Consider the following 24360-nt stretch of genomic DNA (forward strand, 5'->3'; position numbering starts at 1 on the left):
GACAATTGACAAATGGGTAAGAACAGATGCACAGATGTGTAGCGATAATCATCAACAATGAAGGATGAGTGCTGTTTGGGTTGCTTGCCTCTTATTTTCAAGTGACAGATAGACTCTTAAGGTGATATATTTGAAACTGAGAGTGAAAATATGCAATTATCCACCAGGGGATTGAGTCACCCCATTTCTCCTCTTATTGCCTAAGGCTACTGCCCAATAACAACTTTTAACAGTGTTCCTTTCCCTCTACCTTCACTTGTCACCCCAAATTTATGCTTCATCTACTTTCTCTCCCCTTAAAAACTGCTGATTCCTTTTGACCGGATCCCTGAGTGAAATAAGTCGTGAGGACGTGTGTCCTGTTTGTCCTTATGAGTGAAAACACCCTCACAGGAGGGTGTGGGAGAGGATTTTCAGTGTGCCTAAAACTTTCCCTGGAGCGTTTGAAAATTTTTTAATTGAGCTACTGTCATTTCAGACACAGCAGAGGTCACTGCTGACTCTGGTGTATAAATGAAAAAAACATGCATTAGTCAGTGGAGGAAGAGAGAGGTTCGACCTTTTCTACATTTTTGAGGCAAATGATAGCAGCGCTTCTATAAGGCTTTTCAAATGTAAATCCAAAAAACCATACCGGCTGACATTGTCTGCTCCTTTGTATATTTAACAAATGAGTTTTATTTTAAAATGCAGCGCACACACATAAAACTGAGCCTATAGCACTCATGTGTATGCAAGCAGTTGGTGTTTTGCATATTTCTATGTAGTAATCCCTACATATACTGCCCATATACCTATATGGCTTTTTAATATCGACTTGCACGTATGTGTGTGTGTGTGTGTGTTGTCCCTATGAAACAAAGGAAAGGACACGGATGGAACACACTCAAATGAAAGGGACAACCTACACCAGGTCAGTAATACTTTCAAAATAAAACAGGAAACAACAACCAAATACATTTAGGATTACTTGAGTGAATATACTGAGCCGGATCATATCTGACACACTTCAAGAGAAGTTACTTGTTGCACTAATTGTTTGAAATAGAGGGCTAATTGCAGGCTTTTGTGGCACATTTCCTGCACCATTTGCCATTATTATGAAAATGTCTACCAGAGGTTCTGTGAGAACTGATTGTGTCTGGTGTTTTATTGCTTCTCACACATTATAATGACTGTGAAATTACACTTTTTGTCTTTTTGTGATCAGATCACATGGAATAAGAGTCATGCTAACTGAACCTGAGTTGCAGCCTTTATGCACCAGGTACCTGCTGCTTTAACACTTTTTTAACACGGTCCCTGCATGAACTTTATTACAGTAGGCACTCAGCATGACATGCAGAATAATGGGCAGAATATTCATTCATCAATTGAATTATAATAATAATAAATCCATGTTTTATAAGGAAAGAAAAAAAAGCCTCATTGAACTGCCCACAATGCCCTGAGGGGAAACAGACTAATGGCTCATCTCAACTGAGAAATGACACAGTGAGCAAAGTCTGGACAAGCAATCACAGGACACTGTTAGGAACCTTGGAGACCACGTCATGAGAGGGATGTACAGTGTGTGTATATGTGTGTGTCTGTATGCTGAGAACCAGCGGGGGCTCTGTCAGTTTGTTAGAAGATCACAGCTGTTGGGCTGAAATAATACTGAACCAAATGTCTGTGTGTACCACAGATTCTGTTTCTTTTCTCTGTTTCTTGGTTTAAACATCTGATGTTACTGATATTATTAATGTTAATGCTAATTATAAGCCCTTTAATAGGAACCGATTTTGGGCTTCCATAGTAGGAAGAAACACTGACCTCTTCTGGATCAGCAGTCTTGACATTATTTCCATCAAAGGAGAGACCAGGTGATTTTTATGTTGCAGTTTTGTCTGCATCATCCAACAGAAAAAAAAAGAAATTAAGCTTGATGTATTTATATTGTGGTGGCATTTATAAAATTGACACAGGCGGAAATACGTCACAACAACTGATTGCAGATAACTAAGCATGACCAATCAACAAGTTTTTCAACCAGTTCCATTCCAGATGCTGCCCCCTTTAAGCTAAAATAATATATAATATATAATATTATTGAAACATAATAAAGTACACTTTGTTATGTGAAGGATAGGTTTAGGGTGTTTTTGTGAAATTAATCTGGTAATCCCTTCCTGAGCTCTTGCAGTCACACCATCATCACGTGTGTTCATCTACTTGGACAACACCTGTAAAATCCAGTAACATTAACCTGAGCAGATATTGGGGAGGGGAGGGGGGCAAATAAAAAAACCTGATGTTCTCTACAGCACCAAAGAGGGAGTTAATTATTACACAATTTTTCCTCTTGGCAATGAAAAAGAACACAGTGACTCATAGTAATGAGCCAATTAATTTCATTACAGCCGACAGTCCTGTGATCGTGGAAACTATGCAGCCTTCCTTTCTTATCTGTGCTGTGAAACTGACAGCAGGTTGTGAAGGTGGTGTCTGCAGCTTAGCTCTAAAGCCATTAAAGCCCTCATAGAACCACACAATCAGTACTAGTGGCCTTCATGCTGGCATTCATAAGGCAAACCCTGTGTTTTGTTGATTATTAACCATGCAGAAAACAGCGGAAAATAAACATCCCATCTCATTATTTCAACCTAGAAGCTGTCAGCTGATGACAGATCTTAATACATTTTGTCATAAACCTCATGAACGTCTGCAAAAGTATCATCTGGATATGTCAATATAGAAGAGTTGTGCACCAATAAAGATAAAATTGAGCTCCTTGGAGGAAAGAAAGCAGCATTTGGTGCAGAAATATGTTAATAAAAGACACACGCAACCATGTATTTAAGAATCATTTGGATTGTTTAATTGCTCTCATTTAAAAGTCTACTTCATAAAAAAACACTGACATTTTTCTTCCTTCTGAGTAACCTATAGATATTTGTGTTTGTATAAAATTTCAGGAGTTAAAACATCAAAAATCTTACATTAACTGCAGATTTAGAAAGATCAAAATATACAGATTACAGAACAAAGTGGAAGACAATGTGACCTATGAGCCCAAGCCACTTTAAGTTTTGTGCTTCACATTTTTTTTAAAGCGTATGATTGTGAAAGCATGAATTAATTTGCACCAGAAATCGTGCACGTCCAAAACGAGATGTATTACACTGCGATATACAAGTTACCAGTGTGTACTTTTAGTCCGATCGGGTGACAGAAGCAAGTCTGACCGTCACTACATAGAATTAAGATAATGCTCTGATGCTACAAGCACTCTAAAAAGCAAGAACCAGAGATCACAACATTGTACTGCTCACAGTGATTGTTGATTTGCATAAAAAACACATGATTATATATATATATAAAAAAATAAATCACATTAACAGTTTTTGAGTTGATGGTCAAGTGTGTGTGTGCCTTCATGAGATCAGCATCGAAAAAAATGTTTTTTTAATGAATAAAAGGAAAGTGAAGATTTAGAGATCCTATATAGTGCCAGTTTAAAAAAATAAAATCAAATCAGTGTCTGATCATCAAATCATTGCACGACAGATGTTTTTAATATATTAAGTCTGGCACCTACAGAAAAAAATAAGAGGTAGTGCTACATACAGGTATATTACAGCTATAACTCCCATAAACAGGGAGAGGACAGCTGAGCAGATACAGAAAGAAAAAAATTTCCTGACCAGCCACAAGTTTAAATAGAATAAATATAGATGGGGGGAGGGGGAAACAAAGTTGAGAAAGCAAGAGTAGAAGTTTGTGTGGTCTACTGAAACAATCTTCTGGATGTGTTTATGAATATGCAGCATTTGATGGATGCTTGATAAATAATTCATATGCCCATAAATACCTCTTACAGTATGTGCACACAAGACCTTTGGTAGCCCTTTTGTTCACTAGTGTTCACAAGTTCAAAGGTGTTTGCCTCCAACTGCAGTACCTCCACTGTTTAGGTTCCAACAAACCTTCAAAATACATATTTGATTTAAAGCTGCTGGTTATGTTTGGAAGTAAAAATCTTGTAAAAACAGTAAAAAGAGTGTGTGTGTGTGTGTGTGTCATACACTATATTGCCAAATGGAAACCCATTCCATGCAGCTCTCTACACACTGCTCCTGAAGGCCACATGAAGTTTGGAGGTCTGTAGTGATTGACTCTGCAGGAAGTTGGGACCTCTGCCTCAGCATCCTCTGACCCCGCTCTGTCATTTTACGTGGCTAAGATGCTGCCGTTCTCAATCACTCTTCCTGACGGGACTTGTTGCACAGGTGACATCCTATCACCGTACCATGCTGGAATTCACTGAGCTCCTGAGAGCGGCCTGTTGTTTCACAAATGTTTGTATAAGCAGCCTGCATGCCTAAATGCTAAATTTTTATATGCCTGTGGTCATGGAAATAACACCTGAATTCACTTATTTGGATGGGCGTGTGAATACTTTTGGCAATATAGTGTATTTTAGCAAACCTATTGCATAAATTCTCAACATTAGAAAGATATTAATGCCCCATAAAAACTGCATATAGATGACCTTGAGGAGTAGCTCTTTTGTTTTCTGCAAGAGGATTCTCTGGTCAGGCCTTGATAAAATTCAGTACCAAAGTGATTCAATGTTAAGACAAACACATTCCAGCTATTTGGATTTGAGTCCTCATTAGAGGAATATTTAAAAAAAAAATAATATAAAAAAAATACCGTGCTGGTTATCTTTGAGTGTCTTTCAATTTTCGTTCACAGATCAGTTTCAGAGTTTTTCTTCCAGAAGACGCCGTTATCCAAAGAGTCACGTTCGATTCGAATCTGAGGCAAACCTTTGTACGTGCCTCTGTCAAGACTGAAAGAGGAAGAGATGAGGTTATTACGCCGTGTGACCTCTAAAGATGTACACTGAGTGTCTGTGTGTTTACTGTCAGCGGAGGTGTGTGATGTGAATGCCACCTGGTACTCACTTACTCTGCCACAGTAGGAGATTCAAAGTAGTGCTCAGCACGGTGTGTGCGGGTTAAGGAAAATCTGCGACTGATCTCCTGAAGAAGGAAAGAAACAGCTTTAAAACATATTTCAAAATAAACTTAAATTTCAAATAAAGTAGGAAGCGAAAGCAAACAAAGAGTGAGAACAAAAAAATGTTTTTTTTCTAAGGTCTAGATGAATGTCAGGAGAGATGAGAGCAGGAGGCCTCAGAGCTACAGCAAACTCTGACTAGTACTCACTAGATTTATCCCCCAACATGGGCTCCTGTTCCATCATATCCATAGAGATTTTAATACTGGGGATATTTTCATGATAGGGGTAGTCAGACTGTAGGAGGGAGGGAGAACGTTAACACACAAGGTGAGGATCTACTCAAGGACACGATCACATCAACAATGGACATATGAAGGAAACTGTATACTTACAAATTCCATTTCACTGTCGATGCTTCCCTTCTTCTTGTTTTTCTTTTTCTTCTCATCTTCCTTCTTCTTCTTGTCTTTTTCTGGGATGACGTCGTCCAGGTAGCTGAGGTCATGCTGGGAAAACACGTAATCCATGGCCTTTCTGACGGCGACCAACGCCAAAATCTATAAAAACAAGAGTTTTTTTTAGAGATTCTCTTTCAATAACAATCTCCGTCTTATCAGCTGTGGTCTGTCATTTATACCATGACGGGAAAAATAATGGCGGCCACAGTCGATTTGAGGATCCAAAGCAGAGCCAAACACAGGACCTGGATGAAGGTGAACAGGTGGATGCGTCTCTGGGGGACGTGCCGCAGGTAGATCAGGTCCGGCTGGTGCTTGGCAGGCATGAGGAGCAGCTGCAGACGGTCCATGAACTAAAGCAGGAAGCAGACAACAATGTCAGTAGCTGCACAAGAAGGCATAATTCTGCAAAAGTTATGTGTCCTAATGGCTATCAAGCTATAGCACTAGGCTTTTTTTAGCCACACCTGTTAGCAGGAAAAGAACTGACTCACCTGGACACCGTTGAGTGATGCCACACCCATGTAGAGGAAGACACCATAGAGCACAGGCATGGGAATGAACTAAAGAACACACAGAAAAGGGGGTATTAATATAAAGGGAGGAATTAAACAGGCTTCTATTTTAGAGCTACCGTCTTACTTGTAACAAGAACTTGTATTTTTGGCATCCCTGCTAAGCTAAAAATAGTCCCCAAGCTGCTTTTCTAAGAAGGTTCTTTAAATGGACATCTTTGGCATGAAGGTGCGAAAGGTGTGCCTGCCATTGGTGTGCCCTAAGTACCTGTTCAGTCTTAGCCAGAGTGCAGCATACACTTTAAAACACTTACATCAACTTCAAAGCAAACTAAATGATTAACATACATAAATTATCAAGCCCAGAATGGTTAAATTGTGAAAAAATAAAAACAAAGCTGCTTCAGTAATTATTTTGTCACAATATGATACTACATGCGAGGACAAGTACCGGTACCTTAAGCACAGTATAGAAAATGTCCACAAGAGGGAGCACCAGCTCCATTATTCCCCACTCAATATCTTTGGCTCCACAGTGTAATAAGGGAATGGGAACTGTATAAGGCTGCAATTGGAGCTTAAGCCCTGATGACCATGATTATTTCACATCATATTACTTCAGCTATGAGAATTTATAATCGGATGAATAAAAGATTTGAAATTATTGAAAATTTAGCAGAGAGGTGAGTTTGTCCTAAAAGAAGTGGACAGTAATCTGTATTTCCTTGAAAGAATTAAGAAATTGGAGCACTACCTTAAGGATGGGGGCCATGAAGACAGAGAGTCCAGTCAGGAGGAACACGAAGATGCCAGTGACTCTTTGTTCCCTGGATTGATAAGGAGAGAAATCAAACACAGATCTTAACTTTGTAATCTTGCATCTGCACAAAGTAGGTCCTGAAAGGGTGCAAAAGTTCATAAACACAATTCACACGAAGGAAATCTTCAATCTGTCATCAACCATGATACACAGTCTTTACACAGTTTGTATCCAAAATAACATTTTTCCTGACCTCCACCCATTCATTGCCATTTTACAGTGAAGTCATTCCCAAAGAAGTGTATTTATATCTGTGCGTACACCATGGTGGGTTTTGCATAGATCGCTTCTATTGAGACTCATTGTGCTACAATCTGTTAATCTTTAAAATGAACACAACCTAACACACAACTGCACCCAACTCACCTGACGCCCAGGAACTTGGGCTGCTCCCCGGGAGCTGATGTCTGTGTCTCCATTTTCAGAGAGTCAATGTGGGCAATGGAGATGACAGTAGCAGCCACGTACCACGGCAGGCCCATGAACGAGCAGACAATCATCAGGATGGCCACCCAGAACAGGTCCAAGTGATACCCTGCCCCTTTCTGACAGGAGACAGCAGTTTTTTTAATATTTAGATGTGAAATATAACACATTTAAAGAATGCTTTGTCCTTCAGAAACTCCACACCAACCTTGAGTTTGTGCTCTTTCCTGTTGACGATCACAGCTGTGATCTGCTGGTCCATAAATATCAAAATGGTAACCAGCAGAGCAGGGAGTGCAGCTGCCAGGTACACCCACCAGGGGTTTCCTCCAAAAGGAGGAATAAACCAGCCCCTCAGTGGACTTGTGGGCTAGACAAAGAAAAAGAAGTCAAAAAGTGCGAGCACATGTATTCACAGGAAGTCACCCGGCTCGTGCTATCCTGTTGCTAAAGATATACAGTTTCAGACCATCTGAAACTGAACCCAAAAATACCCACCTGCAGAACAATCAGTGAGTCTTTTGAGTCTGAAATTACTGGTGCAGCATTACATGACAGAAATCTGTGAATTAAGACTCTGTGGTCAAACAATGCCAGCTCTGTATTTGCAACTAGAAGACTGTCTGTGTTCTCACATCACCTCTAATCAAGTTGTACCCGCTGCTCCTCTACTGAGAGGGTGAGGGGGGTGTGTGTGGATGCTAAGGAACATTTGAGCTTAACAATCTTTAAGAATGGCTGCACTGGGTCTTAGTTTCAGGTAATATATACATCTTACAAAGACAGCATTATGCAGGGATTTGAAAGAATTACAGAGGCTTTCCAGCCGAAACATGGATCATTATCAGTGTCATCAGAAAGACTCCAGCTAAAGACTGAAGTCACTTTAATTCATTGCAAAGTTATATTTCTCTCCATATATGGCATGTACCTTGAATTCCCTTGGCACTATGAGCTTTGGCGTGTCCACACCGACAAGCGCGTCCACGCCGCAGAAGAGAAGGATGGTCAAGATGATCGCAAAGTCACTGATGAGCTTCCTCACCTAGAAAAGGACACGTTGATATTTATTATATTCCATTGGTATTTTTTCGGTTGTGTATCAGACAACAGCAGAAGTGACAAAAGTCTAAATAAACAACACAAAACACTGAATGAACACCAAGCTGTGGCATTTATTGAGTATGTGATGCCATCACTCACAGTGGTGGGGAAGAAGCGGCTCGTCTTGAACTTCTTCAGGGCCATGGAGCAGGTGTAGGTCCCAAAAAACAGTATAAATGACATCAGGGTGATGTCAGGCACAAAGCCACATGCCTCTCCGACTAGCTGCCCCCCGAACTTCACACACTGCTTTCTGCTCAGGGATGCCCAGGTTGCATTTGGTGACTGGAAAAACATTAGTTTTAACCAATAAGCAAAGTAAAACAAAATCCTGAGTCCTGAATCTCTACCACTAAATGTCAAAGGACACCACATACCAGATCAGAACTGTTTGTCCAGGCAGTGATATCAAGTTCTGATGAGTTTCCTGATGAAGAGAAACAATAATATCTAATCATCAAAATGCTTGCAGTATCACGCTTTCTATTTTAAATCTGTCAACATTTGTCACATACAATGTAGCTCAAGAGCTGATAGCACTGCTGAGAAAGTAAACAGAGGTATCTTAATGATTACAGGCTAAGCATGCAAAGACTACACACCAGGCATGCAGCGGCAGTCGTATTGAGTGACCAGGTTGGGGTCGTAATCCGCGTTGATGCGGTTGTGATGAGCCAGCTTGATCATCTTTTTGAAAGCATCATAGATGAAGATGAAGCTGATGAGTGCAGAGAAGCCCTCCTCCGTGAAGCGTGTGAAATATTGCACCAAGAAGCTAGCATCTGTGGCGACCAGCACCAGACAGAATATGCCTGACCACAGGCCGATCCACAACCGGAACTCAAGGTAGTCGAAGTTGTGGTCTCTGAGGTGAGAGAGAAGGGAGTAAGTCTTCACTGCACATTTAGTGACTCGTGTCTCTCTAATTCTGCATTTGTGGCTCTGTGAATATGAGTTTATGCGAGTTCCTTCATATTACAGCAATATTGAGTCTCAGGGTGCAACAGCTGTAGACTGCCTAGCAGCTGCGTCTGACTCAGCAAGGCATGGAAACATTTGGAGGCCGCCACATTCTTCACCCACAGTGTAAAATTAAATGAGGGTGAATTATTGATAATGGAACATAATCAGCATGGTGTTTGGTAATGCTAGAAGACTCTCTCTGGGTCCAGAGGGAGAGCAGAAGCAGGGGGAGGAAGGAGGGAGGGAGAAGTCAGAATTTAATGGCCTTATTCACTTTTTTTACTGCTATTGAATGCACATTACTGTGTTTTTTTCTGCTAGATCTGTGCTGCTCTTGTCCTTGATCAGTACAGGAAGTCAACGACAAAAAACGAATGGGAAATGAATCAGCTGGCAACAGCACCCTGAACGATCTGTTACCGTTAAGACACTTGCAGTAAGCACCAAAAGTTCCACCGATACCGTTTAAATAATAATAATAAACTGTTTACTGCAAACCCAACAGCCTGCTCAAAATCTGAATCCCGCATTATTTTTCCCTCAATGGAAGCACAAATATAGTGTCTGCTGTAAACACACAAACAGTATCTGTCCTTAGGGGCAGACAGTAATCTATTAATATCGTCCAGGCCGTTGCTCCTGTTTTTGAACTCTGATTCATCCTAAATCCATTCATACACTTTAGGAACCACTCACTTGCTGAAACTGAAGAGCAGTCTTTCAAAGACCAGTACCGGGCCTGTGCTGCTGAGGATCGTCAGGGGCTGCCCGGCCAGCAGACAGAACACTGCTCCTGTCAGTGCCGTACCCAGGAAACTTTCCAACACTCCCTGCAACACAGCAAAGACGACATGTTACACGCAGATCATAGATCAAAGAGAGGAGATGGCACTTTTTTCCCCTCCACAATTTACTGACATAGGTCTGCTTACTCAGATGGAGGTAATGTTTTTACTTTACACATCACACACCAGGACAGGCCCGTTTAGTTTTCCTGCCTTGTCAGATTTTCATATTTATGAACCAATGAAGATGCTGAATGTTCTGACTTTGCACTTTTAAGCAGAAATAAGCTGTTGAACCAACTGTGTTTATTTGTAAAAGGAGGCGTTCTTGTATGTTGGCGGCTGATTCTAAAAACGTCAGCGTTGGCAACCTTTGCTAAATGCCTAATTGAAAACAAGGCTCTGCGACATGAACGGAGGAAGGTAAGATGAGGGCAGGGATTCCCTCCGCTGAACTCAAGAGCGGACAAGAGGTGTGATAGAGGATTGAGGAGTACTGCTGGTGGGGGAGGGATTGGTGGGTCATTGGAAACACGGCCATGACGAGGCTACTGTGGCTGAGTAATCTTGATCTGAGGTTATTTACATCCCAGCCAAATCCCTATTTGGCCGGTGCACTGCAGGACTCTTTGTTAACAGAGGGGCTAAAGCAGGTAGCTTTATCACTGGATGGATCTTTCAAACTCAAATCGTCAGAGGACACCAGCCTGGCTGCAGCGTGCAGTATGTGCTGTTATAATGCAGCTCAATATGGAATACAGCCAACAGCAGGTGCAACAGATGGATGTAGCATGAGCCCCTGAGCTCAAAATTAACATAGCTTATCGGCTGAAGTGTAACAGTTCAACATGAGGGGCTACAACGGAGGCAAAGACAACAAACAAATTCAGTCTCATGTGGATGTAGGGCTGCTCACGGAAACCAAAAGTGCAGTATGAATAAGAGGAGGAACAGTATAAACTTTTACCTGCATGTTTTCAGTAGCATCTCCAAGCAGCCCTCCAAATGTGATGGCATTGGTGACTGTGCCCAGATAGATGAACAAGATGGCAGAAAGAGACTGGATGTTCAGTGCATCATAGAAGTCGCTAGCAAAAAATGGCAGTTTCCGCTTGATGTCCAGGACAAGACCTCCACAAAACCTTCAAGACAGATCCAGGCGTGTCAGAATGAGATGTCATGATATAAAAAAAAAAAACAGGGTGGGAAAGACAAGGGAGACTTCTTCAGAATAAGGAAAAGAAAACACCACTCAATAGTGAAGTGCTTCCATTGTTCTTTTGCTCTGCGTGGAACATTTCCTCAATAGAAAATATTGTTTATCATTTTCACTGACAATCAAAAATGCCATAAAGATTACAATCATGGTGATATCTACACAATCTGCCCCCATCTCTGCAGGTGATAATATCATTTCTTATCTTTATTATACAATCATTTTATTTAGCTGTTTACTTTCTTGTGCGCTGAAGCTCCTCTCCAACGTCGTGACCTCCTCCACCGTGTCCCGCATCATGGGGAGTGTCGCCGTTCATCTGAGGGGCCTCTGACCCGGTGTACATGTTCTTCCTTTTAAAAGACAGCGATAACACAAGTCAAGCAGACACATCAGCTTGTGAAAAAATGTAAATCACATCAACCATTGAGTTAAAAGCAAGAGACTATTTGTCAAGTTACTTGCATTAGAAACTGTTTTTAGAGAGATTGTGTAACTTGAACAGTGAAATTCGTGGGTAATTTAACACTCTCTTATCAGACACAGGATCTAATAGCATCTTGTCTGACCTGCTGAACATGCACGAGTCATCTCTTTCTATGTCAGGACACTGAGACACAATCACCAATTCAGTTAATGCTAAATTAAATACCTGAGGATATATATTACAAAGAATGCAGGTGATGTAGGGAAGATGTTTTCCTGTCATGTTCATGTGACAACATAGGATGGATTTAAACGGATTTATGCATGGTGACTTCATTAATTTGGATTAGTTGACAAGGATTAGAGCAGACCTCTTGTCAGAGGAGGGCAGAGACTTGGGTGGCTCTATCCTGATGTCAGGGTCCCACTCGCCAGGAGGCAGGACGATGACCTCATCCAGGAATTCCTCAATACCAGCTAGCAGGTCCTGCCTGTCCTTTGCTTTGTAGGCGATATCGTGAAATACCTGCCAGCAAACAGTGGCAGTTATAATGCAACATGTCCTTATATCGTTTAATCATGAAACACAGAAGAATAAACATAATGTGCAACACGTTTGTTTACTGGAACACAGTGTGTCGCTAAAACGCAAATAATGACGCTTAATCTCACCACTATAGTACAAACAAACAGGAGTTACTTTCAAAACGCCCATGCTGGAAGAACTACTTCTGTGCAACATACATATGAAGTGATGACACAAGAACACAAACATCTGATAAACCTGTCACGGTAGAGCCCACAGGGTAAAGTTTAACTTTAGGAAATCCTGGAAAAACACTTCCCAACACTGCCATGTTGACATAAGAGATATGCTGGGAAGAGCCGAGGCCTGTGGGAAATCGCAGGCCAGGTGCTCCCAGGATTAAGAATGTTATGAGCTATCTGTTAACATTCCTGACATTAATGCCAAGAGAGAGAAGACGCACCAGAGACACTGAAGAGACATTAGAGAATTTAAAAAGTCTATTACAAAGAGAAATTGTGATTTTTTTTTTTTGCCTTTGCACATATAATTCAAAACAAATCGGCCTCTAATAACACACAGCTTAAAAACTAAGTTGCCAACAGCGCCAGCCAGGACGACTGCTGTGATGATTAATACAGCAATATCCAGAGGGCTGAGATTTGGCTGCAGCTGCAGGTGGCAAGAAGGAGACTTTACCATGAAGAGTCTGCTTATACTGATGAATGCAACAATATGGCCTTAAGGATGTAGTGACATAGCCAGTTCAGGCATCTGATCAGGAAGCACAGAGCTAAGAGGAGGCCCCAGGGTTGGCTCCAAATTTATTAAAGGGATTACAATCTCATCTGGCCAAGAAACATCTCAGGATCCCCCATGAGGGGTTACAATCCTGCCTCCTAATAAGAAGGCAAAAAAGAAAGAGGGGAGTGTGGACCAGACAATGCATTTCACTAATTATGCACAAACATACCTCATCTGACATCAGGGTTGCAATGGCTCTTCCAATCTCATGATAGGACTTGGCTTTGCCTTTGGGGCCCAGCAGTACAAAAAGGAATCTAAAGTAAACAAAGATATTCGGAGGTCAGTCTATGGTGGTTTCCACATATGCATCACAGCTGCAACTGTAGCTCTTGTGTGTTCTACCTTGTGGGAACAGGGACCTCGGTAAGTGCTCCCAGCATGACAGCCTGCTGCAGGCGAACGAACGCCACAAAGGGAGTTTCCAGGAAATCAACCTCTCCTACCAGGACGTTTGAAGCCTCAGCATCGCGTGGCAACTTTTTCATGAACTTATTCTTCAGCTGTCAAGACATAAAGTCGCTGAATGAAAACGTCATGGAGGAAGGCAACAATGCCTGCCCTTTCCTTGAATTATTGTCTGAGCAGCAGCTTGACTTTATGCCATCTAATAAACATAGTTTACTACAGGGTATATCCAAAGTCTACACAGTGTTATAAAAGAATATACATGTTGAAACTGTGGTTGAAATAAGTAATTAAAACAAAACTGGCAGGGAGATGATTAACTGTGTGTAATGTCAAAGGCCACGGCATTTCACACATCTACAGCTTCATTAACAGTTGCTGTAGTGCTTGTAACACTTTAACTGCTCCTGTGATCTTTTATCTGTGCCCAGTGAGCTACTCCATCATGAGTCATGACAGTGAAGGGAACTCACGCAACAAAAGCCGATTGTATTGTTTATTTGCTCTCAACGCAGAGACTAAAATTACCTGATCCTTCTCTGGTTTGTCAGAAAAGTCACTCAGGCTGTTAGAGGTGAGGTTTCGGTGGGTAGTAGTGGGGCTACCTGCAAAGAGAAGGGAAAGGTGTTAGCATCAAAAGACTGGAGAACTTCAAACGAGACACGAGACAAAAATCATGTGGAGAGAGCATGAAAGATTTGCTAAATGTGGCAAGGCATATGACTACTGCCAGAGAGTCACATATTCAGAGAGAGAGAGGGGTGTTAGGAAACATGGCTGACTGGGGTGTATCGTCAACAATGTGCTTATTGGCAAATGAGGATGTAAACTTTGGAACTCATCCAGTTTGCATTTGCTTAATGGGGCTAGACCCCAACAATGCTAGTCTGGAGGCCCAGAGGCCTCACTTACAGAGGTATCCCAAGCTGGAACTTCTCGTGACCTCACATGGTTCCTCTGAATCTTGTGGGTTTAAAAAAGGCACAGGGGGCTCAGCAGGGCTGCGTGCTGATGCAGGAAGTCAGAGAAAGCCACCAAAGAAAGGAAAAGGAAGGAAGAAGATGAGAGAAGAGAAAGAGGAAAAGAAGTGAAAAAGTAAAAGGTTGTATTAGAAAAACAGAAAAAGCTGCAAGAGTCGTTAGTCAGGACAGATACAGGAAGAGAATGAAAACAGATTTTTAATTCAAGTTACCATTCTCCTGACTAGAAAACAGCCTGCTTGCACTGGAAACACTCTTTCCAATATCTGCCAGAGAGCGTAAGTTGGACTTCTTGGTCTGATGGCGATGCTTCCGCAGCAGCGTGTACATCACCTTCTCCTTCAGGTCGGCCTTTAACTGACCCGTCTCAATCTGGTTGTCAGTGATCATCTCTGTTAAGAAGACACACCAATCACTGCGTTTATTTCAAGAGCACTTGTGTGCGCTGGAAAACTAGGTGTAGTTCATCCTACTTACCTACAACCTGCGGCAGCGTGGAGGCCTCCAAGTCAAGCATGATGGTGCCCTTCTCGATGCACATTTTAAGTTCCATTAAGCTGTGCAAAGACAGCGTGGCCACATGAGGCTTACTCCAGCGCTCACCACCCTTCTCCACCTTCTCCTCAAACTTGATCCACCTAAAGAAGAAGGGGAGAAAGTTTAGAGTACAGGTCACTGCAGAATATAGCGGCTTCATGTACAAATATGGGATCCAAACAAAAGGCAACAAGATGGATTCTCTTCTCTTTACAAAACAGCATTGCATTGTTTTGAATTGGCCACAGTTCATGAGGAAATGATAGGGGTTGCAAGACAGTGTGAAAATGCAAAATAATACCAAGACAGGAGAAAGCACATGGTGCACAGTAATGGTGGTGTTACTTGCAGACCCATCGTCTCAGTAGGAGGAATCAGACTCCGTTATCACCACGGACAGGCCTTGCACTGAAGGTTAGACTCTGAAGAAGGATTCTTTTTAATAATAATGCCTCACATGTCACCATTACAAAGAGCCATTCTCCTGAGGCCTAAGGATGGGGTTTCCTCTTGGGGATAGAGTATCCCTCTGGCTGTTGTCCACACGCCTTGCTGGTAGAGGAGCCATGCCATGTAGACACTGACGACCTTAAGGAGTTTATTTACATTCCATTTATTCAACCAAAGCTTTCCCTTGCCCATAACTGAACAGAGAATAGTGATATTATTTCCTTTTTGTCTGGGCATCTGCACTATTTGTTATCATGGCTGTGTATCACAACAGGGTGTACTCCTCGAAATGTAACCTTTTATCTCAGTTTGCTTATTCTAATACAATGAATAAAGAGAGGAAATCTTTAACACTTTCATATACTGAGGCCAAAATGTCCGTAGCTAACTATAGCGTTAAATCTTGTTTTGATCATGTGGGAGTTTCTGCCTCTTCCTGGTCCCACAGTGCAGGTTCCACAGACCTCAATCTGATAAGAGCAGGCTGGGAGTTCACTGGAGTACGGCCTATTTCCCTACACACACAAAACATGACTATTCATAAGGGATTGTTCCACTCATGGGATTGTGAGGCAGGAAATTTCTTACTACACTGCCCTTAATGTAAAAGTAGGGAGGGGGTGGGTGGGGGACAAGAGAACAGAACACACAAGGTTTTGGAGTCATTTCCTCTCAGTCAGTGTCATACCTGGCTGTCTCCTTCCACTCCATTTCCTGTCCTTCCCCGGCCAGGAGCTCGTCCAGCTCAGTGAACAGCTGTGGAGGAGGTGGGCCATCATCCTCTTCTCCAAGGATGAAGCGAATCCTCTCAGCAGGAGAGACTGCAGGCAGAAAGAGACAAGACAGACATGAAGAAATGGTCCCTGGATTTTATAGTCAAGAGCAATGAAGATACACATGTGCACATAAGAGGAAGTCTTATGTTTGTTTTTAGAGATAAAGTAATCTATGACACCCACCAATTAAGGCGGAACAAGGAAAGTTTGACAATACACCCTCATGAGGAAACCGTTTTGTGACTTTTTCCTTCATCTGTGAAAGCTGCTCTTCCTTTTCAGATAGATATTTTATAGACAAACATGTAGCAATGGTCTCCACTTCTGCCTGGCCAAAAATCAAAGTTCTAGAACACACACGTTTTATATCCTATTTATGTAGAACTGCTTATTCTTATCAACACTTCTGAGAATGTTGTGCAACTGCCAAGTAAGGAGACACAAGAGGCTATTTATGTCCTTCTTGGTTTTTGACTGTACCAGTCAGGATTCTACAGGTTGATACCTTGATTACGTAACAGTGCCTGTAACATTTTAATCCCGAAACAGCTCACCAGCCTGAACCACAACACCTTTCTGCCACCGTTTTGCCAATACGCCACCTTGCACAATGACAAGGACGCCGCATGTAACACCATTCACCCTGTTAAGTCTCACAACTGGTGTTATCGATGAAAACCGGGCCTTTGTTGTGGTTACACATAACTTTTAAGTGGACTGCTGCATGGGGGTCTGCCACAATCAACGGGATTATGGGGATTTAGATGGCAGAACGCGGAGGGTTCCGTGCACACTGTATGCCAGTGTGTGTGTGTGTGTGTGTGTGTGTGACATTTTCCCAGATGCAATGCCATCGAAGGACACCAAGATCCTATGGTGCACTTTGCGTATCCTTCATGAGCCAACAGGAGAAAAATGTTTATCCCAACAGTGTCTCATCATGCATTAGGGGCTGCCCTCTCATTCAACCTTAGATTACTGTTTACTCTTCAGCTCTCCAGCAGAGATAAGGTAGGATAAGAAAGAAGTCTATTTTGTGTGTTTGTGTTTGTCTGTGTGTGTGTGTGTGTGTGTGTGTGTGTGTGCGTGTTACAGGGAGTGGAGTACAGTTCAGTTAGAAACTGTTTAGTTTGGATCCACTTCAGTGTCCTGTCACCTGCTGATTTACAGTCTGATGTCAATTCTACAGATGAATCAACAACCAGCGACACTATTTGCTTTTGCATACACTCATAAAAGGCAATGAGAGATTCATTTTAGAAAACAAATAATAAGAGAGTTCATTAAGAACCGACTGTTCTTACACTGAGGGCTACTGATGTTTATAGGGCAGTATAAACAAAATACACCCTTTTTACGACCTGATAATTGCTTTTTGCTGCAGTGTGATAGGTGTAAAGCTCTTTTGTATTTTCTACATTGTGTGGCCTTGCAGCTGAGAGATTATTGTGAGCAAAACACTTGTCATATCGTTGTACCTTTGGATGACTAAGCAGACAGGCTGGCCTACACCTGAGTGTGAGGATTACGGCGTCAGAGGGGAGCGGATTACTCAAGCGCTTGTCTGCTGCTGATTGACAGCCTGATGTGACGGAGGCTGTGCTGTAGCAGGTAAAGCAATCCAAGTTAGTATTTCTATCCAGATCTGCTTCTGAGTGTTAATCTGAAACAATCATGTGTCACACCAACAGCTGCTACTTATATAAAAAGACAGTGACGAACACATGCAAATTACTCCACACCCTCTCACCCCATTCAACCCGGGTTTCTGCATCTACTGCTTTTGTGAAAATACAATTTTGATATTATGCTGCAACGTAAAACGTAAACCTATCTACATTTGCCTTAGCCAGTTCTTGTGTGGTGATCAAAACAATCTGTATTTATACTAGGGTTGTGTATTGGCAAGAATCTGACGATATAATACATATCACGATACAATTCGATATACGATATATCCCGATACTGTAACAAAGACGATATATTGCGATTATGTGTGTGTATACACACCTCTTGTATCTTGTTGTCGGTGTCAGCCATGTTCAGTGTCAATATTGAGCTGTGTAACAACGACCGCAAGACTAGAGAATAAACAGCTATTGCATGGTGGCTTAAGCAGAGCTGCTTAAAGAGACAGTGTGCACCACAAAAGTAAGATGCTGAAATTAATGTTTGCTCATAAATAATTAATAAAAAACACAACTTAAATCAATTCCAGTATTCCCAATTAAAATATCGCGAGATTTCACAGAATTGATTTTTTTCTTACACACCTAATTTATACCTATATGCACCATCCTTGGGTGGTGTCAATAAGTGTATGCAAAATCTCATCATTGGCAAAGAACTCCCTACCATGTCAAAAATGCCCCGTTTGTTTTGTTTAACACTGAAAGAACAAACACCTGTAATTTGGGTTATCACTTGCAACCATCAGTCACGTGTCATAATGTGTTGGTTTGCAGCCAAAATGTTTATCTGTGCATGAGGAACAAACTTGCACCCACTGTGTCGCAGCTAATCCTGTGAGAAATCAATAAAGACAGAACTTTGTTTCCTGATATAACTGCTCCTTCAGTTCAAATTAATGCCACGCTACCACCATAATGATTAGAATTACCAGTTTACCTAGATCCTCCTGGCATGTGGCACTGCTGCCATTGTTGACACCTGCTCAGACAAGTTTAGTCTCCTGCATTTCCCCTATTCTATCTGCATATCTTTAACCTATGTTGATACCCTAACCTCCACCAGCTTAGGTATAGTTTTAACATCCATCTATTATGGTAAATTCCAGTACTGTCAAATGATAATTGCACATCTTGCAAATAGTATTTGTAAGGTTTTGGGAATCCCACCACCCAAGAAGTTTGTGTGGTGGGTGTAGAGCCTTAATTAAGGTTTAGCGGCTCTCAATACAATTACATGGTCCGTGTATGTGATCACAGAGGGGTTCATCGTGCTTCCCAGCGAAGGTGGTGAGCCAGGAGGCTTCCTAGCTACATCAGACTTGGATAACACTGCCACTCATAGTTTAATTTAAAAAAAAAAGCACAATAATAATTTGAGGTGATAAAAATCAGTGGCTGAGTTTGCCTTAGGTGTAGTGAAATGTAAAACAGCCTTGAGCTTTATGCAAACGACGAGCAGCAGTAAAAGTGAAGCCTCCTACTGCCACAAGTCTTTTGAAGATTTGGGCCTTTACTGTACCCTGCTGACAAGATGTAAACTGATCTGTGTCTTGGAAGTGAAACCCTTTTGCTCTAGAAAACCTTTCTGCGGTATCAGGAGGAATATTCCTGATAATGTGCATTTTACACCTCTATCCATATTGAGGACTATAATGTAATTTGTGAGAGGTCGTGTCAGGTCTCTTTGTAGATTTCGCTTCTTCGTTCTGCTTCCTTACCGACTGTTTGTTTCTCACACAGCACAGAGGAGTGTGTTAATCACAGAGGTGACAGATAATACCCCTCTTTGTGCCTCTTTGTGCTTACTTAACACACTTTAAGCCAAACCAGTGTCATTTTCAGATTAGTATTCAGCTTGTTCCCATTCACCTTGCTCCATTAATTTGCTTGAGTGTAGTTTTCTGCTTGATTCTTTTCTTTCCTTCTTGGCGCCCCACCCAGCCCTCCCTGCTCTACCTCCAGGACTACATAAGCACCCATATCCTGTGAGGCTGTAATTTTCAGCCCTGCATAACTTTAACAGTGATTTATCTGTACCACCTGCACATTTTTTATTTTGGAGCAGAACTCACTGAGAGGTTTGAGGATGCTTGCAGCGGAATCATCTGCGTTCTCCCCGTCAGACTTGTAACCTTCCGTGCTCTGTTCGGGCCGCTCCCGCTTCTCCTTGTGGCTAGACTTGCGTCTGTGGCGTCTTCTCCGGTGGTAGCTCTTGGGAACGTGCACGCCAATGTACACAGTGTGGTGACCTGTCACAGCACAATACACAACAATAGAGATCAGATCAGATTAACACAATAATCCTGAATACTTATACTCCACGTCTTGGCCATGTGATCTGGCAACATGTTTGATAATCTTAAACTGAAACAACACAGTGATCATTTCTGTATCTCTTTCTCAGGAAGCTGTCACTGCAAAATTAAACTACTTCCTTCCAGAGCAGCTCATACAGGAAATGATAACTTTTTGTCTCCAGGAAGTAATTAGAGAGAAAAACTCCTGACTGACAGAGTTTTTAGCACTGAAGCAGCAAGGTATTCTTTTCCATTCTTCCACGCATTCCATAAACAGATCATGTGGGTTGTAATGATATCTTTGACATTATCTTCACAGTGGTTAGTCAAAGTACACCTGAGGTGGACACAAAACAGGGCACTTCCACTCAGACAGGGAAGTGCACAAACATCTTGACATAAAGCCAAGAACACTGACGTGGTTTTCTTTGTGTGTGCACCCTTAAGTGGTGGTTTGTGAAATAAGTCAGCGTCTCACTAAGTCCATGTGGGTGTCTCCAGATAAATTCTTTTGTGGCTTTAGCTGACAGCCAGAGCTGGACAAGATTAGAACACTTGACACATCTTGCTGCACACTACAATGGTGAATGGTGTTCATTCAGCACGTATATCTGTGCTGATACTAAATGAATGGAAATATTGGGACAGATGGTTCATCTTACCTTCCACTTCCTCTTCATCGCAGACATGTTTGACAAAGGAGGCTCCTCTGTCCAACACTGCTTCATCCTCCATTCTGCAAGATATAAAAGAGAAATGATTGGATAAGGATCATCACATAGGATGGATGTCCACATTTTAGAGCAAGAGAAACCCTTAACCAGCCGTGTTTTTAGTTGTGTTATTATGTTTTGGCAATTATCTACATAGGACTAAAATGTCACCTTCCTATCCACGTATACTGGTTGACTGTTCTGATCACACAGCCTCAGTTCTCTGAACGTTTGAAGGAATGCAGCTCCCCCAGTCTAACAAAGAGTGGACTAATCCAGGCTGTAAAAAGTGGCTCCTGTCTCAAACTACTGATCTGAGAATACACACACACACACACACACACACAAAAAAAAAAACAATACACCCAAATCCCTCGGACTGTACCTGCGCTCGTGTCAGTATCAAATTATGAGTTCTTCAGCCATGGATAATCTAACTAACTGCTTTATCAGAGCAGTTTAGTCCAACAGCAAAACTAAATATTTGATTTAGAATGCGTATCAAGAATGTCAATAAACACTTGACCAGTTTCCATTTGCTACTGAACAGCTGAGAGGAAAAAAGATGAGGGGATGGGAGCAGTGTACTAAACTTCTAAATAAACAAAGTCAGGAAGGATGCAACTTGTTCCTCCGATAACAGTGCGAGCTCATCTGAATCTCCCCTGTGGATACCAGAGCTGGCCTGAAGGTAGCTATAATAACGCTGACAGCAGACGTAACATTGAACCACCGACTATGACATCAAACAATGAGATGAGGAGTTTACAAGCAATGCTAATACGGCGATTAACCTCTTTAACCCTCTTTTCTTTTCTTGTCACACATTGTTCTTACACACAAAAACATTTATCCCACACTGTTCTGTATGCACAAAGAGGGTCAGCCCGATCATTTAGCTCCGATTACTTTTTTTCACTGCACTTTCTGTAGCATCAGCTTTTTTGCTGTTGCAATAATTTGTCATTAAATTAACCAGACAGAGCAGCTCACAGCAACAAGCATGATCGAAAGGGACTGTTAAAAAAAATGGGTGGGGCCTTTTTTTTCCATTCTTGCACAATCCAGGAACACAACTCAAGTCATTCATTTCTGCAGCAGGTACCACAGTGTTGGTGCATATACGCAGGTCATGTAACACAGTGAGAGAGGGCCTTCTGGGAAAAACACGGGCCACACAGGAGGGCACAGAAAGCTCATGTTTCAGGTTTACTGCTGCCTATAGCCACTTCATGGAGCCATGTTAATCACTTCGACAGGGGGACCTCAATGATGAGACACATGCCACAGGTGGTGCACCGACATCCAGGATGCAGGAGAAGATTTTTTAGCATTCGTGCTTTGAATGGGCTCTAAACCTTAACCAGACAAAAACAGCTAGAAGAAGGTGTGATAGAGAATCACTTCTTTAGGATTTATTGAAACGACTTTCTCAAGTATAAGTCAGTTGGCTAAGAACAAATCAAAAAGCATATCTTATGTGTGAAAACGCAGGGCAGATAATCCTATCCTATATCTCATTTACGTCACTGCAAACGCATGAAATCTTCTTGATCTTCTTTCTCATTTCTTGCTATGTCTTCTTCTGTCTGATTAATAGTATTTAAAACAAATAGATGAAGGTCAGAGCAAGCAGCTGTATCCATGTTGAACACACCACTGTGCTTCGGTTTCTTGGTGACCTCGTGAGGCTTGATAAACCTGTCAGTGCGTGAGGAGCCAGGATCAGCTGCTCGGGATCAGGGATCATCCCCATCTCTTAACAGAATGATGACGCACCCAATCCCACCGGCCAGGTTCACCATGATGGCAGGTGCTCCCAGGGCAACCAGCAGAACAGGGATGATATGAAGCCGATCTTCTTCTTGATAAAGGTTTGAATGGTGGATGTGGAAAGAATTCAGCTGTGGGTTGAAAAAAAATGATGCTTTTTCCACTAATTGGACACATTGAGGGGAACAGTATGTCTGGATTCTGTCTGAAAACTTCAAATCAAATTAGTTTGATGTGATTTTTAGGGACATGTGACAAATATCATCAGGTGATTATGCCACCCTATTATCTGTCATGCCTGTGTTGACATTTGGAACTCCTAGGACCTGAATGAACAAGGAAATGGATAAATATCTTACTGATCACTCAGCAGTGGACAAAAGAACAGTTTTAGTTTTACAGTCAGAAGGAGAGGCTCCCAAGTAAATGAATGGTGCTAAAAGAAGTGGGGGAAAAAAACCCTGATGTCTCAGTCTCTACAAAAGAAGAGAAGAATGAGGAATCACTCGTGTTTATACAGTAAAGGTGGAGAGAAAGGTGGAGTAGTGACGTCTCTGTCAAGAGAAATCACTGCTCCTACAGTTTCACCCATGCGGATGGGTGTCACTGCCCCAACTAGTAAATACTCAGAGGGGAATCAAACTCAGACTAACTATACAGCTGAGAGTTACCAAACAGTTCATGCATTCCATGCTGATTTCCGTGTTTGTCTGTAACCGTGCAGGCCAATTTATTGCGATTCTGGCACCCGCGTCATTGCGCAATGCCGACGCACACGCCAAATATGACAGCTCATCGACCGCATGGTCTGTGAGGCAGCTTTATTCATAAAGATGCACCGGACAGTTTAACTCCACCACTTGGCTTGCGCTCTCTCTCTCTCTCTCTCTAATTGATAGTGACAGGTTCTTGGAAAATAGATTACCCATCCGTTCATAGCCACAGCGATGCGGCAACCAGTGGCTTATCCAACCAAAGGTGTCACAATGAAAACTGCTCCTGTAAGGTGATAATTGGCCTGGTAAATAGTCCACGTATTTCAAACTAAGGTATGGCACCAGGAACCAAGTAAACCGAGATAAGCCGATGAAAGAGCAGATTTACGCACAGAAAACAAACCCTCCGATGACAAAGTGTTCCTATAACGTGTTCAATTTCTTATTAGCTCGAGGTGATGACTGTAACACTTCTTTTATTTACCAGTCCCAGCGATAAGACACGCAAACACAAAATGCATTGCAAGCCACAGTGCTTCCAAACTTTCCAACACATCCACGTTGTAGTTTCACAAGAAAAAAAAGGAGCGATTACTGTGAACTTACTTGCTCTTCTCGGAACTCATGGTGACACGTTTCGCCTTGGGTCAAATAGGTATCCCGCAGTCGTCTCCTCCACTTTCAAGCTGTCGAAAAATCTTCACCTAACTACGCTTGGCTGCCTCGTTTTTTTCAGTTGAATAAAAGTTTAGGAGCTGTAGCTATCTGGCCGGGATGATCGCTTCGACTCTACAAAACAAACACACAATCCACATATCTAGCTAGACTCCTCCAGGTCGTACTTTATTTGTATCATCTTGGAGAAGGCGCTCGCTTTCTGTCCGTCTGGAAACGTGTGGAGAGATCTGTGCGCAGCGTGTCTTTTTCCATGTTTAAAGTGCCATCCCTCCTCCTGCGTGACGCCAC

The 24360-nt window shown here is 42.0% G+C and overlaps 1 protein-coding gene across 3 annotated transcripts; it reads right to left on the reverse strand.

Annotated features, from left to right (window-relative positions):
• Nucleotides 1-2835: 2835 nt before the first annotated feature.
• LOC114444197 (electrogenic sodium bicarbonate cotransporter 1-like) lies at nt 2836-24338 on the reverse strand. 3 transcript variants are annotated; one of them, XM_028418641.1, is made up of 26 exons: nt 24001-24337; nt 20855-20928; nt 19968-20144; nt 16117-16249; nt 14919-15079; nt 14654-14833; nt 13990-14066; nt 13399-13556; nt 13223-13310; nt 12095-12249; nt 11537-11650; nt 11049-11223; nt 9993-10126; nt 8936-9198; nt 8711-8760; nt 8433-8618; nt 8161-8274; nt 7438-7599; nt 7170-7348; nt 6738-6810; nt 5963-6031; nt 5648-5821; nt 5403-5567; nt 5217-5304; nt 4953-5030; nt 2836-4837 (listed from the first exon to the last, which is right to left on the reverse strand). In XM_028418641.1, exons 1-25 carry the CDS (start codon nt 24018-24020, stop codon nt 4987-4989), a joined length of 3213 nt encoding a protein of 1070 aa, XP_028274442.1. In that variant the 5' UTR covers nt 24021-24337; the 3' UTR covers nt 2836-4837; nt 4953-4986. The 3 variants fall into 3 exon arrangements, with proteins under 3 accessions (XP_028274442.1, XP_028274441.1, XP_028274443.1); XM_028418640.1 differs by having other exon boundaries at nt 4957-5030; nt 24001-24336; XM_028418642.1 differs by lacking the exon at nt 5217-5304 and having other exon boundaries at nt 2836-4828; nt 4957-5030; nt 24001-24338.
• Nucleotides 24339-24360: the final 22 nt, after the last annotated feature.

Source organism: Parambassis ranga, chromosome 12, assembly GCF_900634625.1.
Source record: "Parambassis ranga chromosome 12, fParRan2.1, whole genome shotgun sequence".
NCBI classification, from domain to species: domain Eukaryota; kingdom Metazoa; phylum Chordata; class Actinopteri; family Ambassidae; genus Parambassis; species Parambassis ranga.

Excerpts from the sequence above, each read along its gene's own strand:
- LOC114444197 (XM_028418642.1), bottom strand. The coding sequence starts at position 24,020 with ATGAGTTCCGAGAAGAGCAA. Across the intron at positions 20,145-20,854 it reads CGATGAAGAGGAAGTGGAAG|GTCACCACACTGTGTACATT; the intron begins GTAAGATGAACC and ends GTGCTGTGACAG. Across the intron at positions 15,080-16,116 it reads GAGTGGAAGGAGACAGCCAG|GTGGATCAAGTTTGAGGAGA; the intron begins GTATGACACTGA and ends CTTCTTCTTTAG.